Source organism: Wolffia australiana, chromosome 9 (genome assembly GCF_029677425.1).
Source record: "Wolffia australiana isolate 7733 chromosome 9, ASM2967742v1".
Taxonomy (NCBI): Eukaryota; Viridiplantae; Streptophyta; class Magnoliopsida; order Alismatales; family Araceae; genus Wolffia; species Wolffia australiana.
The window spans coordinates 497,526-518,633 of NC_135843.1; the positions used below are offsets into that span (position 1 = coordinate 497,526).

Below are 21,108 nucleotides of genomic sequence, written 5' to 3' on the forward strand. Positions count from 1 at the left end.
ATTGTGAGAAATGAATGCGGAAGGTTGTGTGGGGATGGACAGTGGACAGGGTTAACGAAGAAATAAAGATAGATATTTCTTTAGAAAGATATATATGTAAAGAAGATCTGTGTATAACGTCATAGTGGATCAATGATTAATATAGTGATGACTTGCAAGTATTTAAGCTAACAGTGTTTGAGATAGAACATAGTGTAACTGCAAGGAGCTCACCTAGATCCATCCATTTGCCAATGATCAAGGGCAGTTTATGTTGCAGGAGAGCTCTTATACTTTTCTACTAAGTTGAATCTTCAATTAATGATTAGAACACTAAGAAATAAATCTTGATCCCAACATAACCTCTCTTACTCAATGTACAGTATTCCAGAAATTACAAGATGTGTTTATTTATGTCGGCGAATGTATTTAGAGCTCTACGGGTGTGAGGGATAGAGCAGAGAAAGATTATCAGGCCCTAAAATTTTGAGCCAAAAAAATCCCAATATCATGAGATATACTTCCCAGAAGTTGATCAGATTTTTCCTATTGACTACTATCTCGTAAAGGATAAATCACCAGTGTATCAATGGACTTTGAAATTAGAGAAACGCTTAATGGATTTTAGTAAAGTGCCAAACTATATCTTTTCATGAATGTTCAAAGTGCATTATGTAAACTCAATATTCATATAATGGGTTCACATTACTTCAGACATTTATTCATATGATAATAAGCTACTTTATGTGACTCAAACTATGCAATTCACACATGCATTAAATTAAAACCTACATGTCTATAAAGATATGTGCATTTTCACCTTCTGCTCAACGTGGAAAATCATAGCTTTTTGCCTTGATATTTTCTTGACATATTCATAACTAGGTCCTATTTACTGATAAAGAATTTATATGATTTGGATACCATTTGACCATTGAAACATGACAGCTCCCATGGACTTCTCTATCTACCTTAGATACTGATATCTGAATTAATGGGTTATGGAATGAGAGGTTAAATGTAATGCATAAAATTTAGTGTTGGACTTATAAAGTGAATCTCAAACTTGTAGTTGTGATAACATGATTACTTAATGGATATTTAGATACATTTTATATGATTATGGTATTATTAATTCAGGATTTATTATGCTATTATTTGAATTAACTAAATATTTATGCATGAGCTATAAATTCTAATTTTTGCACATTATGGTTATTTTTGACTAAACTCCTTGACTTCTTTGAAGTCAAGCAGTTTACGTACTGATGAGTATTCTATAGTTTCACATGTGCAGAAATTCACAGGAATAAAAAGATACAATTCTTCAAGAGTTGGAGAATTTTTTAGAGTTTAGTGATTCTCGAAAGGGGGGCTTGAAAGGAGAAAAAGGGTGTTTGGGGCCTTCAAATGAGAAATCAGAGGAAGATGGGCCACTACCTAACCTTTCCATTGGGCCCTCAAAAGCCTTCCAAAGAAAGAATTTGAAGATTACAAGGGGAAACTCTCAACCCATGGAGAAAAAGAGACAAAAATGGCAAGAAAAGAAAATAGAAAATACCCAACGGGGTATTTTAGTAATTCTTCCAATCTATAAATAATCTTTTGTCCCTCATTTCTCCTCATTCTGGACGTGCTCTTGGAAGTGGCTGGCTAGCAAGACAAGGCATATTTCAGGATCCAGGTTGTTCAACCTGCTTAATGTAAGTTTGTTGAAGTTTTCATTCAATCTCGTCTCTTATTTGCATTCAAAAACACCTGATCCTGGTTAAATATAATGATCCAGACTTGAGAGGAAGCATTGAGGGCTCACTAGGCTTGCAATGAGGTTTAAGAACCTAGGTTTCCATTTTCACATCATCATCCATCCATTTACCCTTAAAATCCATCATTTTCTCACTCTAAACATTCAATTTTCCCTTCTTTCTCTCCTAGAATTGTTTCATTCTCTATATAGATCTTCATACATATCCCTAGTTCATCCTCTTGAAATTTCATAACAAGTATCCTTCATTTTCACCTTCAAATTCCATCTCAAACTTCTTCTACACTCTCTCTTCATTTTCTCTCTCTATCTCTTCAGTTCAGTCATTTTCTCTCTCTAAAACTGTTTCTTTCTCTATCTAAAATTCATTCTAGTCTCCCTCTAGATCCTCCGTCACTCTTCCTTTCAAATTTGAAAAACAAATCATGTTTGAATTCCATCATTTAGGGCAAAAGAAGTGGAGAGTGGAGGACTTAGTCAAATTGGCCACACAAGGACCACCGGCTCATCCAGTCCGCCACCGCTGTCGCCGCTCCGCCACCACTCCACTGCCGCCGCTGCCAGCGATAGCCGGAAAAGGTATTTTTTCTCATTTTATGTATTTAAAATTCCAAAAAAATAGAAAAAATCCCTAAAATTATTATAATCAATATTCATTATTTTTAACATCTACAAAAATTCCAAAAAAAATATTTAACTCTTGTTTTTAATATTTCTAGTATTTGTGTAGTTCATTAAATTCAAAAAAATTCAAAAAATATATATATCCTATTTCTAGAGTTAATTTAAATTTTAAAAACCAGTCTAAAATATTTTGTGTTTTTCTTTGTAATTCTGACTTACTTTAGATCATAAGAATTTATATAAATTGACTAAAAATCCATAAAAATCTCAGAAATTATATATCTCACTTTTAAACTCACTTCCTTCATTCTAAGCTTGAGAAAAATTCTGAAATTAAATTTCTGCCTCTCTGTGGATCGATCCATTACTTCCCCTATAGTAATTATAGAGTATTTAAGTGGAAATGTTTCATAAAAATTGTTCGTCAAGTCTAAATCAAAACAACAACATAAAACCCCTAAATTTGGACTTATCAAATTGCACATTCAAAATCGAAGCATTTATTGTGTATTATTTTTATCTTTGATATTAATTTTTAGGTTTTTAAAATTAGAAACACTCCCTTTTGCCTTTCAAAATCGATGCTGGCAGATCAAGCCCAAATTTGAAAACTCTTCCTTTATCACTCTCTGAGTGAAAATTTTCAATACAAAGATCAGTCAACAGACCTACCCTCACGTATAAACTTATAGGCTGTTTTTTATAGACCTTTCAAAACTATCTTTGTTGCAAAGTTATCCTAAATTTGAAGAAATCAAACCTAGAAAGTACTCTGCCCGATGATATATGTTGTCAATGACCTTGGTCTACGGATTATCAATTGCACATTTCTTCTAACTGTGTTTTTGTTTTGAATTTTAGAATTATAGTTAACATTCAGAAGAATATTTAGGATCCAAACTCATCTGATTAAAAATAAGTTACTCGATGGACAATACTGTGATTCAAGATTGAAACATCTATCAACCTTCTCTTAAATATCACTCCATACATGTTTATTAAATATTTTTAATATTTGTTTTTCAAAATATTTATTTATAGAACTATAAATGTATATTTTATCAAAAATCATGCAATTTAATGCCGTATTGAATAAGTTACACGAAACAGAAGATGTCATCGACACATCACAAGCAAAACAGAAGTACCCAACTTGTACAGAAATTTATGAAAGAATCACAAAAAAGGAAATAATTGAAAGTTCTATTTATGCTTATTCTTCGGTATCTAATGAAACCTAGGATAGTCTATCCATAGTTTTTTTTGACGTATTTTGGAACTTATTGGCAAGAGAAGGCATAAACATCTGGAAGCACTCTGAAGAGGTCTCAAACAAATAATCTTTTTATTCAAAGGTATTCAACTGGTGGTGAACTGGATCATGAGAAATATTAAATCCACATCAACATTTAACATGAGCCAGCGGTATCAAGAAGGGAGGAAAAAATCAGTTAAAATGCAAAAGCAATGTATATTGAATCATCTTGTTATCCTTTATTAAAAATTATATCAATGTTTATGGGAAAAAATTCAGAAATATTTCTATCCTAAAAAAATTTACTTCGTTGGAGTTACCTTCAGATTTGTGAGTATTTAGGATAACTTAATATACAAATTTTAGGTAGATTTCTGAGGTCATGTACATAAAAGGCTTCGGGGGCTAGAAAAAGAATGTTTTGTTCGAGGAATGGAAGCAAGTGAACAATTGTTTCTTCGTGGAAGATAAGGGGGTCAAGATGAGACAGATTCATAAGCATTTTTTTTATTTCAATCCGTGTTAAGCCCTATTACCAAGTACCTTTCTTGGGGATTCACTCTAACATTATTCAGGCTCATTATTAACTCAGGCTACATACTCCGCTACAGCATTAAGGACTAGCCTAAGCTGTACAGAAAATTTTGAGTCTGCCTTATTCACTAGCCAATTTTCTAGACAGTTAAACACATGGGACATAATTGAACATATTACAGTGAATAAAACTCAAATGACCAAATTGATCCTACTCTTACCTCACGTCTCAGTCACTTAAACAAACAGTTGTGCAATTTTGATACTGCATTAAATGTTGTATTAAATGGCTTGAAAAATTCATTGATATCAGAAAGCCATTTGGTTGCTAAAGGATAAACTTTTAAACTCACTAAACTGCATAAAATTGAGGATGTAGATAAATGGTTGTCAAGGGTTCCCCTTTAAATGGTAGACACGAACAAATGGATCCAGTTCATTAGAAAATATTTGATAAGTATTCGAGCAGTTTTGTATGTAGATATCATAAATGAATCAAACCTATTTTAACAGAATAGAAAAAATCAGTTTAAAAAATCAAAGAAAATACAAGGCGAAAAACAACTGATGGAAATGGATTGGCCAAGTCTAGTCAGTAACTATTGAGGAAAAAGAATTAAGATCTCTGAAACTTTCAAACTACAATGAAAAATTACTAGGGTAAGTACCTTTTTGAGTTCTTAAATTTGCAATCAAAGTAAATAACTCACACTTTAAAGCGTTCAGTTTGACCTGCTGACTGATTTCAGGTAAAATGATGTTGAAAGTGATAATAAAAATTTGACAAAAACTATTTTTTCAAAAACTATCGATCGAAGGATGATTATCAGATCATGCTGAAAAAAGTCAATAGCAAATGTACAATAAGTTATGTTTGAAAAGTCGGTGCTTAGACAATGACCTAATTTTTAAGTCTAAACAAACTCAGATAGTGGACCAAGAAAATGATGTTAGTATTAGACGTGTAAGGTATGGATGAAAAAACTAGAAGGGCAGGATTCCAAAGAAGCCACAATCATGAAACATGGAGGTTCAACTACAGAGATCTTGCACTCCGAACTCAACACATAGACATTGTGAATCACATAATATGCAATTGTCAATCTATACTTTGAATGGTTAATATTGACAGAAGTGCAATGATTTTATATCCATGAAATTTCACTCGGCATTGAATCTACGTCCAACAAAATCTTGGAACTGGATTCTGAAACAAAGGGGAAACCGACAAGAAAACCTGATAAAAACATTGGGCTGAAACGGGAAAAAATAGTGATGAGTTGATATATTTCTTTCTAGTTTTCTACTCTAAATCCCAAATTAAAGCTATCGATATAAGTATCGAGAAAGAGTTCATCTTTCAAACCCAAAAACATCAAAACATAAGACTACAACCAAATATGATGATCATGAATTACTTCATTCTTTATTCTTGGACATTTATAGGTTTTTGAGATGCATCTCTTCCTTATTTGATTAATTGATAAGATTGTTTACCTGGCTGTACATCAACATGTTGAATTCTATTTCTTAAATTTTGGTTAAAAAATGTTTACATGCTGAATCTATCGTGGATTTGTCAGTGGTTTTGCTTGGAGAATATAGGGAGAGAGCGGGGATAGAGATAGAGAGAAATAGAGAGAGAGAGAGAGAGAGTTTGCATCTTTGAAACAAGTCTGAAAAATTTTGTTTCATAAGTGGGTAGCTCCGAGATTAAATCCTAGAAGTTTCTTTTTTGCTTATGCAGACCATAATCATTAAATGGACAACATTGGATGCTTCAGATTGCACTATATACTTTGAGAAAAACTCAACCCCAAATTATCACATCAAACAATACGAGTTTCTTCCAAGGTAGATACTATGTCAAGTGTTCATTGGTTTGACAAGACACATGGGAAAACAAATATTTATTTTCCCTCAGAAATATGTGGGGCATATTGCATCAAATGTGCACTGTGTATAGGCTAAAGCCACTGGGCATGCTTCTTGGTGTATTGCCACGTGGTGGAACAGCCATGCCACCTGGTGCAATGCACTTGTACCAATTATTTTAAGGTCTTGTTAATATCACATGTTTCATATATGTTAATGAGGGTTTCTTGATTAAAATTTTCAACATTGGTTCCTAAATTTGATACCATAAAAACTCATGTCACCTCTAATAGATGATTAGAAAAAATAATGAGTTTTGACTGGAAAAATGAATCAATCCCTACTTTGAAAGTTGCCAAGCCAATTTTTCATAATAATCCTCAGGAAATTTTGCAAAAGTCCCTATCCATTGGAATAATTAATAAAAGTCCCCAAATTCTAAACATATCCACAAACATCCAAAAAACTTGTATGTGTTAGCCATTATGCCAACGTATCACTCCAGTTAATAACTTCAAGATCCCAAAAATATTGATTGGGATGCTTTTATTAATTATTAATTAATCAAGAATAAATTTAAACCCAAGTGTTTGGTTCAGTTGTGAAACTATGGGTCCCAAGCTATAAATTGTGCCCTAGAAGATACAAATGAGTATATCAACTACCTCTTGCAAAGCTTCTTTCTCATCATTGACTGTGTATTCAGAATCATTTATCTATTTAAGACTCTTGATTAACTTAGGTCAGGATTAACTTATGAAACCATTGTTGCTTATTTTGGTTGGAACTAATGCATGATAAACTCATCTTAGGACACTTTCTCCAGTAATTACAATTCCTTGACTAGGGCTTTAACCAGATTATCTTCTTTGAGTCCATCTCCTCTAATATTGAGGATGGGCAATATCATCTTAACTAAACAATCACCTTAGTGGACTTGTTTCTGGATTCGTCTAGGATGCTTTGGAACATCATTATTGGAAACTTTTTGGACATAGTCAAAACACAATCTTCCATCCCTAAGGCGTCTCTGGTATCATAGATATAAGGACCACATAGACAGCCATGAGATGAATCAATCTGATTGTAAATCAGTATTATACTATTCGGTACTTAGTACCGATCAGTTTAATGAACTCTTTGCCCAACGAGCTCTCACCATTTGTCCTTAATGTATCTACACTAATTGCTATGGGATTGGTGATAATTGGCACTGTATGAATTCAAATCTCAAACAATATGAAATAGTATTTTAAAAAATAGGCCAAATATTTGAAACAGATATTTATTCAACTTAAAAACATAAAGTCATAAAAATACAAAAATAAAAATTTTGAATTATACAATAATAGTACCAATATGAATAGTTTAAAATTTTGTCCTCTTTATAACATGCACAAGTATGATACATTTACCATTTATACATCATCTTTTAGGGCCATGCATCATTGTTATTATTCATCTTATCACACACCTTATACATGTTTATCATTTTTCCTATTTTTTATTATTATTAATTTCCTTATTTCGTGTGATGGGCTTTCAAGCATGGGGCCATAGGGTAAATATTTGTGAGTCATGAATTTAATGAGTCGGATAGTGGATCCCAAGCCCAAGCCACCCGACACAGTTTTATGTAATGGATGAAAGGACTGGTTTTTGGATCATTGGAATTGGGAAAAATGTCAATGAATTATACATAAATTTTTAAGTAGATATTTGATGAATGTTCAAGTTTAATTATTAAAAGTTAATCCTTCACCCCAGGGCTTGAAATAATTATATGATTATTTTTACCATTTAACAATTATCCTGATCGGCTAAATCTCAAAGTCAGGACTCAATATTAATATTACACGCATAACCACATGATTTCTATTATTGATAAAAAATGTATTCCCTTAAGGTATGTATTTTCAAATGAATTCCAATGTTCCATCATGATTTATCAGTACATTGGATTTACATCTAAATAAAGTCAATATTCACAGAAACTAAATGCATAATAATGAATTTATTTCTCTTTCAAATATTCAATCATATGAACTTGGAGGTCAAGCAGAGTTATTCAAAATTTATTCCAAGTTAAATCCATTGAATAATGGAAGTGATTAGTTATATATTATAAATATTCTAAAATGGTATAAATTATATTAAACTAGTATAAATTTTATGGGCGCCTGAATGAAATTATTAGATGCATTTTTTCTAGTAGGAAGTAAGAGAGAAGGATTTTGGGGCTATATTCAATATAGTGCAGATGTGATGCTTATAATGAAGTCTATAAATACATTATCAGATGTAGTGAATTATAATGAGTTTGTAATGTGAAAATGCCTAGTCTTGAAGCATGTGTTCTAAATATTCACTACAAATCATTCTGAGTTTTTCATACAAATCAGGGCCCCAAAACCTAACACATGGTAGCGGAGGTATTGTAAAACATGTTCTCCAATTATCGTTGTTATGCATCAGTACAAATTCGAATGATGGATTAGGATTTGATGGTTAAAGTAACCCAACGTTATTTTGGAGTCTCAGTAGATCAAGACTTATGTGTGTGTATTAACCAACATTGGTAAAAGCTCTACGAGGGGACTCATTGACAACTATGTATCTTCCATAGCACAAATCTGATATTGGCACCCCATGAGCTGGAAACGTAACTTATGGATTGAGTTAAATAGATGTTTGATTAATTAATCTATATGCTAATATTTTTAGTTAATAATTTTGCCAAATAAATGTTATTGGATTTTTTAACTAGAATCGTACATGAGCCTAGAGGGTCACACTCACAAGACCAGTGGACCTTGCTGGAGATACTTCTATGAAATACTCTAAATTATGTATAACTAGGTGCCGAGCACCCTTTTTAGGGGCCTATGCGTGTCAGATCTGGGAGTCTCTCATGTCTTCTATCCTTCTCTGAATACTTCCTCTTCTAGCACGACTTGAAGGGTGAGAAGATGAACTAGATCTTCAAGGATGACTCAAGAAATTCAATAGGAGATCTAGCATCTCAGCTAGTGTGTAGAGATTTCTAGATGTCGGACACATTAAGGCTTTCAAGGTACTCTTTCAAGGCACGAAGTGATGTTAGAATTAGTTCCACACAAGGTGACAAGTTCATCTTATGTTTAATAGCTTAAATCAGAATTTTTTCAATATGTTTATACAAATATTTTTAACCTTCAATAAAGCCAACATAACCCAACAGAATTTTCACCCAAACTAAGCTTAGGGCTTTCACAACTCGTTGTGAATATATCGAAGACAGCATTAGGGTCTGGACTAATCTTTTAAAAAATTAATTTGTACTCCATATCCTCTTTCCCATTCCCTAGATGGAAACATTTTAGCTTTACTAGTTATCTTGATTAGAGTTAGGTTGTGTCTAGCCATGTCAGCAAACTGCATGTTGATTCAGTCATAGCTCAATCGATATATATGCATAAAAGATTCTTCCTGCTCTATCAATGGCTAATGGTCACAGTACTACTCATTCATTAAGAACTAACAAAGTTCTAATATGTGAACAATATTGGATAAAAATTGAATTTGTGTTTATTTAAATGTGTCTATCTCTATCTTATTTCTGTTGTGAGTCCATTTTAATTATCTAGGTAGTATAAAAACATTACCACACTATTGTATGTTCTCCTTTGAATGCTTGTGATATATACTGTGTTATAAACCAAAATCCCACAAATTGAGCAAGAATTAAGTAAAAAATTTCTTCTAGAACTAAGCACCCTGTCATATATGGAGACTCCTATAATGTCACAAAACTGCCACATATTGGATCATTTATAGTGATACCTATTGTTTGAAAATAATTTAATAGTTGTAACCTATACAGGAAACCAATTAACATTTTACATGTACTTTAAAAAATATAAAATGATTGAAATGATTATAAATTTTCTATGTTTCAGTGGCCCCCATAATAATTGCCAAGATTCTCTCTTGAAGGCCCATTAATAGCAGCTTCCTATAAACTTGGAATCTTCTTCCCTGCTTTCCGCCACCTCTGAACTTCTCTCTCTCTCTCTCTCTCTCTCTCTCTCTCTCTCTCTCTCTCTCTCTCTCTCTCTCTCTCTCTCTCTCTCTCTAGTTGTGCAGGTGTGAGTAGAGTGAACTCCAAAACGAAGAGTTGGGGGCGCCGATTTCTCCGTTGAATAGAAGAAAGGTCGAAAGTTCAATCACTCGCCTGTGATCGGTTTCTTTTTACATCGATTTCTTCATATTCTAATCTATTTTGTTGCATGCGGCACTGATATTTCATACTGTCTGTTTTCCCGAAATGGGTTGTCGGCATCGCGCTATTATTTATTATCTTTTTTTGGTATCTATTTCGTTTTGAGAACTTTGTTGAATTTGCGCCAAGAATCCTCGCTGTGGACTGTTTCATGATGGGTTCGATTTTTTCTCTAGCTTTACTGTCGATTTCTTTCTGTTATAGTGAGTGGATCATTGTGGGATCGAACTGGATGTTCAGATTTATCCTTTCTTAGTCTAGCATTGAAGTGAAATGATGGCTACCGACATAATCCGCGAAGTGAGGGGTTCTAATCTGAGTGGTGTTGCATTCAACGATTAACGGATGATCACTAATTCAAACTTATGCAGATTTGATCTGATAACTGATTTCTGTAATGGGAAGCGTGCGTGGGAATGAATTGGATGAAGAGTACTCTGTTCTTGGAGAAGAGGATGAAGTTGGATTCCTAGACTTTGAGGATGCATCTCTCCACCATTTTGATCCTCTTTTTGACGATGGGCCCGTGATCATCTCCATGCCCTTCCCATTCATCCGTGGAAAGCCTCAGTCTGCTCTGGTCGGTGAAACAGCTGCGGATCGGCTGACGATCAAGAACACCACCGACGATGCCGTAGAGCTCTGGAGTGTGAGGATCTACTCGTGCAACCCACAAAATTCTTATCTCCTCTCACTGATGAGACCTCCTGGAAAAAATTCCGAAGAACATGAGGTTGATTCCTTTCTAGGATTGACAGAACTCGAAGATCGCGTGCTACAGCCCCATGAAACTTTGGAAATTTGGTTAACTTGCAGTCCACAAGAAGTTGGATTGCACACAGTTGTGATTCACATTGTCGTCGGGGATGAGAAACTAGAGAGAGTGGCTTTTGTGCTGGCAGATGATTCAATTTCTCAAGCTTTGGCTGCAAGCAAACCATTTTATAGAGCACGGAAGGCCAAGAATTTTGATCTGAATGGCTATGTTCCTGCTTCCAACCCTTCCAAACCTTTCAGGACAGAAATCCGCCGGACCCTGCCAAGGTTTCTCATTCCCCCGGATCTCCGTGCTCTTATTAAGAGCAATCAGATTCCTGATGTTGTCAAAGAAGGGTTGAGCAGGAAGAATTATGCAGCATTTTTCAGCACTCTTCTCATCATGGAAGAAATACATCTCGAGGTATGAGAATAATCCTGAAGTATTCTTCGTCTTGTTATTTTCAGGTGATATTTTTTACTCTCCTTATCTCTCTTTTTTATAGGGTCAAATGAGAGGATTTGACATGGAGTGTGTGGAATTGAAGAGGAAGGGGAAGAATGCCATCTCTCTGGTTATCCATGGTCTGGCAGAGAGGAGGCCATCTCTAGTTTTTGGTGATTTTTTGTTCGTGAAGCCTGCTTATGTGGACACTCGAGCCGATTCTCTTGCCATCCAGGTCCTTTAGATCCCATTAAACTTCTATGCCTAAGTTTGTTCGCTTTTATTTCTTCATGAATGTGGATTATGCTCATTTTCAGGGCATCATCTGCCGGGTTGAATCAGATGAGATTTTAGTAGAATTCCCTCAAACGTTTCATGATCAGCACTATGAGGGGAAGAGATATGACATCACGTTTGGCTACAACCGCGTGTCAATGAGGAAATTCCACCTTGCTGTCCAAATTGCAGACGAAACCGGCCACGAGATCCTCTTCCCAAGCTGTCGGAAAAAACCGAACAGACCTGGCCGGCCGTTCATCCCCTTCAACAAAAACCTGAATCAAGAACAGCTCAGATCAGTGGACAAGATCCTGGGCTGCAGAGGGGCCCCTCCTTACATCATCTACGGTCCTCCAGGAACAGGTAAGACAATGACACTCGTAGAAGCCATCCTCCAGATATGCCAGAAGGACACCAACGCGAGAATCCTCGTCTGCACACCATCAAACAGTGCGGCTGACCACATTCTCGACAAGCTCATCGCAGCGACCGAAGATAGTAGTGCCTCTCCTGTCCAGCGAAGCAAGATCTTTCGCCTGAATGCGGCAAGTCGAGTTTACGAGGATGTGAACCCCGACCACATTCAGTTCTGTTTCCTACAGGGAATTACCTTCCAGTGTCCGCCTTTTGGAGCGCTGCTCCGGTACTCCGTAATCATCTCTACGTACATGAGCTCGTACCAGCTCTACGCTGTAGGTCTCCGGCGTGGGCACTTTGGGTATATGCTTTTGGATGAGGCTGGGCAGGCCACGGAGCCTGAAACAATGGTGCCACTGATGGGCCTCTGCACCACAAAGACCGTTGTCGTCCTTGCCGGTGATCCAATGCAGCTTGGCCCTGTTGTCTGCAGTGACGAAGCCAACTGCCGTGGCCTTGGCCGGTCGTACCTTCAGCGGCTCTGTGACCTTGACCCCTATGCTGGCGAGGACCCTGACTACATGACCAAGCTGGTGAGGAATTACCGGTCCCACCCTGCCATCCTCGACCTCCCCTCGAATCTCTTCTACAAGGGAGAGCTGATTCCATGCAAGGACAAGTCGGAGCTCGACGAGTTGATGCTCCAGGAGACAACGCTGGGTCTGCCTAATAAAGAGTTCCCTGTTCTGTTCGTCGGCATCCAGGGTTGCGATGAGAGAGAAGGGAGCAGCCCGTCCTGGTTCAACAGGACAGAGATAAGCAAGGTGGTGGAGATCATTCAGAAACTGAGGTCAAACGCTGACCTGGCACGATTGTCGGATGATATCGGCATCATCACGCCTTATCTACAGCAGGTGTTGAAGCTGAAGAAGGCACTTTTAACGCTGGACATGGAGGAAGTGAAGGTAGGCAGCGTGGAACATTTCCAGGGGCAGGAGAAAGAAGTCATCATTTTGTCTACGGTCAGGTCAACGGTCAAACACAACGAATTTGACCGGGTCCACAGCCTTGGCTTTTTGACCAATCCCCGCCGGTTCAATGTGGCCATCACCCGGGCCAAGTCCCTCCTCATCATCATTGGTAACCCTCATGTCATAGCCAAGGTAACATGACTGTCAATTGATTATAGGATTTTCCTTTTTTCATAGTATGGTTCTTTACATTGACTATATTTATTGAGTCTTTGATTGTTGACTCTCAGTAATTGCTCGTTGACATTAAAGTCTTCATGTTAAGTTTGCATTCATTACAACTGCCTGGCACTATACTTTTTGTGGAATTTTTTGTTATCATATTATGTGTCTTGTTTAACATTGACTTTTAGCGTTGATTTTTTTCGGTTATTGAATGGCAAGTGTTTTGGAATTCACTTCTGTGAGCTGAATTTGTGGATTCACTAATTAATCCATAGGGGCCTGAATTCAGTTTTAAAAAAATTGGGTTACGGTCTTCGACTTTGACATTGTGTTGATTTTCTTTGCATTGAATCTCGAAATCTGCATGTTGTCTTCAATTTCCGAGAGTTAACTTATTAATCTAAACAATTAAGTATTGGGTGTAGAATTTTTTATTCATTTTTGTGATTCGTAAGGTTCACTGTGTGATGACTTTTGACCATTGTAATCGGGGTGTTCTTTGTTGCTGATGTGTGATAGTTTACTTTCCGGGTTGACTTATTAATCCATGTGGATCATTGATGCACAGGACCAACATTGGGATAAGCTGCTGAGATATTGTGCGGGTAATGGATCCTATCTTGGTTGCCCGCTTCCAGATCCAGAGATTCCACATCATCTTCCCATTCAGGATTCTGAGGTGAAGGTGTCCGAGTGGGTGGCATGCGACTGGGATGAGTCACCATTGAGTCTGCGGCGCCATGACTACTCTTCAAAGTGTGATGAAAACCTTCCGAGTAAATCAAGTCAAAAATCCAATGCATCTGCGTGGGATGGAAAGCTTTCAAGTCAACCAAGTGAATACTCCAACTCATCCGAGTGGGATGAAAAGCTCCTGAGTCAATCGAGTCAAGACTACAACTCATCCAAGAGGGACGAGAAGTTTATGAGTCAACGGAGTCTGTACTCCAAGTCTTCCAAGCAGGATGAAAATCTTCCTAGTCAGTCAGATCAATTCTACAACTCATCCGAGTGGGATGAAAAGTATCCAAGTCAACCGAGTCAGTACTACAACTCTTCCGAGCAGGATGAAAACCTTCCTAGTCAGCCGAGTCAACGCTCCACTCTGTCCGAGTGGGATGAAAAGCTTCCTAGTCAGTCGTTTCAGCCAATTCAGTACTCAATCTGGGACAAACAAACACCGAGTCAAATCCCAAAGGAGTCAAGAAAGAAAAAACTGCACAGTCAGATTGATCACAACGAACAGAGTCAGTACTCAAACCAGACCGAGTCTCGTGAAAAGCTTCCAAGTCAGACGAGTCAGTTCTCAAACCAGGGCGACTGGGATGAAAGGCTTCCGAGTTGGCAGAGTCAGCTTTCGAAGCAGCCGAATTCATATTCAAATGAGGTGGAATGGGATGAAGAGCTACCAAGTCAAGATGCATACGCGCTTCCAAGTCACTCAATTCCATACTCAACATGGGAGGAGCCAGTACAGTGCCAAGGCAAGCCAACAGAAAGCAAGTTTCAAAGTCAGAGAAATTACTCAAGGAGGGGGGAGGAAGACCAAGACAGGCCGAGTCAGAATTGGAATGAGATTGAGACAAGTGAAAAGCTTCCAAGTCAACGTTTTGGCGAGGACCGAGGATATCAGAAACATAATCGGAGCTCAGGTAGGCAAAAGAGCAATACATGGCAGCAGAAGAAAGTGCACAGCTCAGACTGGCAGAGAGCAAAACCCAGGCAGCCGTAGTCAAAGCCCCCATTAAACTGAGGGGGACAGGTAAAAAAAATGCTCAAAAGCGTTTATTTCATCAATTGGGTCTCTTTTTTCTGGGCTAATATTTCTTGGGTCATTTGAAGATTTTGTGTTTGATGCAACATTTCTGGTTTTCCTACTTTCCAGAAGTAGATTACCTCTGATGAATGTTTTTGGTGATTTGGAATAAGGAGAGAAAGAGAGAAGCTCGTGGAGAAGGTTAAATATAATGTTACTTCTACCGTTTTCTTTATTGGGTATAAACAAAAAAATTAGATTCCTCCTTTTGACAGGGTGTATGGGTGCGTGTCTGTGGATGTGTGCATGTGTGAGGGTGTATTCATTTTCCATTATTCATTTATCAGTCATGGCATGCACATTTTCACGAAGACCTGTTGTAGGTATTTTCGCGTAAAATAAGCATGATTTGCATATTTGAGGTGAATATTTACTTTTGGAAGACACCCACAATAATAAGTGATCAGTTTTTAGAATGACAAAACTCTTTTAAGATCTGTGTATCATATCCATTTTATCTGGTTGAATAAATAACTAATATGTTATAATGCATCTGGATTTCAACTAAAAAAGGAAAAGTTTCATTTAATGATTCTAATCTTTCAATATGAACATTACTTTCAGTGTTAATTTTTTTTTGTTTACGCAACAGGATTGATCACATGGAATACTTGATGCCTACAGAAAAATTTAAAGATACATGATTTGTTTGCTAGTATCTGGATATGCCAAAATATAAGATTGAATCGAGAAATAGTCTAAAGAAAACTTTATTTGCATAGAGATGGATTCTGATTTATTGACTAATGAGTATTGCATCACAGCCAAATTTTAATTTATAACCAATATTAAAGGAGATGTAGCTAGCATAAATTTTGATTTAATGGGATAACAAATAAACTTTTGAAAATATACCCTAGTACTGAACAAAGGAATAGTTGAGCCAGATGATTTTTCTAAGAGTGTAAATAAACGCATAATGGTAAACAGCACTGATGAAAAAAATTACATATATCATGTCAAAGATGATGAAAGTAAGTTTTCATTGTATTACTTATGTTGTTTACTGCCATCTCATACTGGACTGGAAAACTGCATGTCCTCTGTCCCACCACACCCATTTCCCTTCTGTTTTCCTTATTACACATGGGGACTTCCCCTTAGTTCATGCACATGGAAAGTTTCATATTTACTCTTTTGTTTCTCATTTGCACTAACCAAAATAGCTTTTCTCGTGCAAAATAGTTCTTCCAATCCATTACATTGCACCATCATTCATTGGTCCATTGCTTCAAAATTACCCTCACATAAAAGGAAAAGAATAGGATCGATACATGAACACCTTGCCTACATAAATATCCAATTATAAGAGCACAGGCATGATTTGACAATGAGAAATAATTAACCTTTGGAAATTCCTCATAAGATCTTTTCTTCTGATTTTTTCTAATGGTGGTTTTGATTTGATGTTGCTTACAGTAAATGAATGTTCACATTATTTTAACTAGGACTAGACAGTCCTGGTAACGGTCCTAGTTTTAACAAACAACTGAACCTTAACTAAGGTTTCGTTTGGTCTTTTTCAGACTATGTCTAATCTTGGTCACATCAGGGAAATGATAGACTCAAAATTCAAGGTAATTTAGTATCATTTTAAGGTTGCAATTTGGCCAACAACATTAATAGCTTTCCATATGAGCGAACTCTATGTATAAATGAATTTTATTTCATTTTTAAGATTTTTACATATATATTAGTAATTACTTCAAATTTAATGAAATCAAAGTAGTGAAAAATTACAAATAAGACTAAAGCTATTATATTTTTTCTAGTTAATCTAATATATTTTTAGGATTAAATTTAACTATTATTTATGTTTAGCCAACAACATTAATAACTTTCCATTGGATCCTACGCTATATATATTAGTAATTAAATCCATTTTTATCAAATCAAACTCGTGAAAAAATCAAAATAAGTCTCAAATGATTAAAAACTTTTTCCTAATTAACCTATTTTATTCAAAATTGTAAGAATAACTTTGGGAACTTTTGAAGGAAAATTCCTAATTAATTCTACTGAAGTAGCATAGCTGGAGCTTCATTAGTGTTGCATGAAAGTTTATAGTGGTGGTGCGAATGGAGCGAGCGGATAACTTTTGTTGCTGCGGGTGGCGTCAGAGATAGCAGGGGAGATAGCCGTAGCGACGCAATGGAAGGTGGTGGAGTTGCTATACCATCTTTTCTTTTTAATGCTCCATGGACGAGGTAGTAGTAGATCCAGCCATTACTATAAACCTATTGGACATCAATGGTATCGGAGTGCGCCTCTTTACGAGGGTGATTTAAGTGCAACGAACTAATGCAGATTTTATCATCATCATTGGAAATGGAGATGGAGGCCTATACATGATGACGAGAAACAGAATTGGTTGTGGCATGGATGATGATGAAAACCAAGGCTATAAATGGCAATAATCTGGAAAAGAGGATGAAGATGTCAATATACAAAAGATGAAGATCACACTAACTTTCTCCTCATGTTGGTAATGGGCTATGTGGTTCTTTCTCTTGAAATATCTTGATTTTAAATCATTATATCAATTCTTTGCTATCAGACATAAAAGCTATTATGAATTAATAATTTTCTCTGTTAATCGTAATTAAGAGCAAAATCTCAAGGTGCCTGCCTATTTTACAAGAACAGGGGGTTATGTTTATACATTTGAGATAAAAGATGGTGTGAGGGGATAAAATCAAACCTACCGTCAAAATTTCAGGACAAAACTCCATCTTCATCATTAAATATAATTATTTGAAGTTGGAGCAATCAGAGCCATTGATATTTTTTCTCCATATCGCAGATCTTCAGCTTCTCACGGAGTCATGGATTTTTGTAAGATTCTTCATGAATAATATATATATATATATTCTTATTTCAGTGGAAGTGAAGGTGCCTAAACCCTTTTTTTAGAAACAAAAACATTTTAAAGCAGATGAGCTTTATCAGCTACCGTCGCAAATGTGCCCCTGATGATTAAGACCAAAACGTAACATGTATCCTCTTTTTATGGCAAAGTTCCACCAATGATGCCTAACATCCACATTTTAAATCCTAAACGAATATGTGGATTTCCATCATATTTGGCCTTCAAATTCCATATCCAATAATCAGCCACTGCTTGTATAAAAGAAACAGAAAAGAAAACTAGAATAATGACACAATGATTGCACCTTTTCTTCTTCATTGAATCAAATAATGCTATGTGGCTTTGAAAGTTGAAAAAAAATTACCAAAATTAATGGCTTATTTTTTCATTAAATATTATTGCAACTCATGTATGTGCATATTAAATAAATACCATTTGTGTATGACTGCATTTATAACAAAAGGGGCATCTTTTGTATATTGGTTGCATTGATTCAGGTGTAAAATTAATGATAACATTAATTTTCTTTTGATTTAATCAGTGGCACCCGCAAAATGGTTGTCTGGCTCCAATCTTTAGATGCACCTGATAATTGGTTGAATCAGCCACAGGCCACAATCCAAATGAATCAGATTACACCACATAGCAGAAGCATACACATTAAACTCCATTTAAAAGCTTTAAATGTATAAATTAATTATATAATTATATTTTTTCATTGATTTATTAGTATCTTTATGATTTTAACATCATAAATTCCATTAAAATACAAGAAAATCTAGATTCATCATCATATCAACCTAAAGATATAATAAAGCCTTAATTATATTAAATAGTTCAAATTGTCTATTTTCTGACTTCTAAAATTATTTTATGTTAAAATAAAATTAAATAAGTATGTTATTTTAACATAAAATAAGTATGTTATTTTAAAATAAAATAACATAATTATTTTATGTGAGTTCAATGTCAAATAATTATGTTAAAATAACATGAGTCATAAAATTCAGAAATTCATTCTCAAAGGCTGGTTCATTAATTACTGTTAAACTTAGCACATAATATTCATGAAACTAGTGTTAAACTTAGCATGTTAATTGTGATTATCAGTCTACTAGTCATTATCAAAGTCAAACTAGAGAAGTCAAAAAACAAAAATTTTAAAAAGAAAATGATATGCAACAAGTAATGTAATAAAAATAATATATTAATCCATCTTCATAAAAATTATTATTGTTTTTGCATTACGGGGCTTTGATTGAAGGCTAGAAAATACTTTTCTATGCAACAGAAGCTAGGATCGATCCCCCTCTAAAGCACCATTCATGAAGTGTACCCATTTTGGGACTTGTTCAACTGTTGACTTCGCTCCCTTGCAGAATTTTTAGGCCGCTCACATGTCCGGCCTCTAGAAGTATACAGGTGACCAAGGTGCTCTTGGATCTCCATTTATTTTTCTCCAACTCTTCTTGAAGCTTTTCTAGATATTCTCACCATGAAGACACTCTTCTTGGATGATGAAGAATATGAGAAGGAATAAAGGGCTTCTAGCTTTGGCCGTCCTGGGTGCCTATAATGGGTGCCCCTCCCCTATTTATACTTGAGTTTTTTTCACAAAAATCCAGTAAGTAAAAGTATACCCGCAAATGCTCTTATAATTCTATGTGTGCGGCCCTCTAGCCCCATGTATCATTCTAATTAATAAATATAGTGGTCTAACACCAATTATTAGCAAACCTTGTTAATTAACTTTATTGATATATATATATATATATATATATATAAACTAAGTGTTGATTTAACTCAATTGAAAGGTTAAAGTTACCAGCTCGTGGGGTGCCAAGCAATATATCATTCTCTACAAGATACAGAGTAATATTCAAACTCTCTCATGGAACCTTTAGAGCCATTTTTTACTAAATATGTATAACCGTTTATCTGTACAAGAGTTCCGAAGGATGGGGTACGGTTAATTGCCAAATCCTAATCCAGTTTCGGTTAGTATTGATGCATAATGCGGATCATTAGAGAATGCCTTCTCCAATATATTTCCTACTATGTCCTAGGATTCCATAGATAGTCGTTTTCTTTTAAAGTGATGATCTCTCGTCTTGCTGAAAAAGAAACTCTTCTTGAGCAATAGAGATACAACTATAAAGTAACTGGTTTGAAATCACTAAAGGTGGATATTTCTTAAACCAAACATAAGCCTACCATTTGAGTTGGCCATCATGACCAAGATAGATTTCTTTAGTTTTGGCCCACTTCATCGTTGTTGGATCTTTGGATTGCACTTGATGTAACCATCAGTTTTGATAGCTTAGCAGGTGTAAAAGGTTGATTTCCTCAAGTTTGTTGAAGCTGAAGAAGTATGAAACTTTTGAGGAACTGCATAATGGTGTTGGTTAGAATAAAATTCTCCTAATCAGCAATAAGATCAAAACAATTTCTTAGGTCTAAAATTGTCGCAATGTATACCATACGCTGCAACTTCTAATGATGTTAAATTCCATCAAGTTATCCTTCATCAAAGTGTATTTATTTTTAAATGACATTTTTCATTTACTTCTCATTGGTAGTCTTAGGAAAATAGAAGGTCCATTCATGGCCTGAATTGCAAATTGAGGTTAATCCAGTAGTAGATGATGTTTTGTCATGTGACTATGAAAGGATTTTCATAGCATCACAAAAAACTTCAACTTCATCAGTAAGCCTTCTCAAAGGCTGCATTCCTCAGCCATGATAGAATACCCCCGCCAACTTCTCTAATACATCTGAAATGAATTTTTTTACTGAAATAGTTAGTAAAAAGAAGCATTAAAGGCTCGTTGCACTCCTAAGTTTAGAACATGTCCCTTGCATTGTGTGTGATATTGGCCAGTGAACAAAAAGACATCTCTTCATTAAAAATTAATGATTATTTTAATATGATAAAAAGTAATTTTTACTGAGGGAAATTAGTTGTAATTTCAAGGAACTCTAAAATGAAATCATGTTACTTTAGGAGTGAGGACATAATAAAGAATTATTACTTACCATGTGAGTGTTGTTATTTTAATATGACTACTACAGTATGCAATACCTTTGTCATGTATTA

General features: G+C 35.5%; 1 protein-coding gene across 1 annotated transcript; it reads left to right on the plus strand.

Annotated features, from left to right (window-relative positions):
• Positions 1-10,060: 10,060 nt before the first annotated feature.
• On the plus strand, positions 10,061-15,315 carry SDE3 (P-loop containing nucleoside triphosphate hydrolases superfamily protein). Its single transcript, XM_078581036.1, has 5 exons — positions 10,061-10,224; positions 10,665-11,473; positions 11,556-11,729; positions 11,812-13,293; positions 13,895-15,315. The coding sequence occupies exons 2-5, from the start codon at positions 10,691-10,693 to the stop codon at positions 15,056-15,058; spliced, it is 3,603 nt and encodes a 1,200-aa protein (XP_078437162.1). The 5' UTR covers positions 10,061-10,224; positions 10,665-10,690; the 3' UTR covers positions 15,059-15,315.
• Positions 15,316-21,108: the final 5,793 nt, after the last annotated feature.

Coding starts and splice junctions, on each gene's coding strand:
- SDE3 (XM_078581036.1), top strand. CDS start 10,691: ATGGGAAGCGTGCGTGGGAATGAATTGGATGAAGAGTACTCTGTTCTT. Junction 11,474..11,555: donor TGGAAGAAATACATCTCGAG/GTATGAGAATAA, acceptor TCTTTTTTATAG/GGTCAAATGAGAGGATTTGA. Junction 13,294..13,894: donor ACCCTCATGTCATAGCCAAG/GTAACATGACTG, acceptor ATTGATGCACAG/GACCAACATTGGGATAAGCT.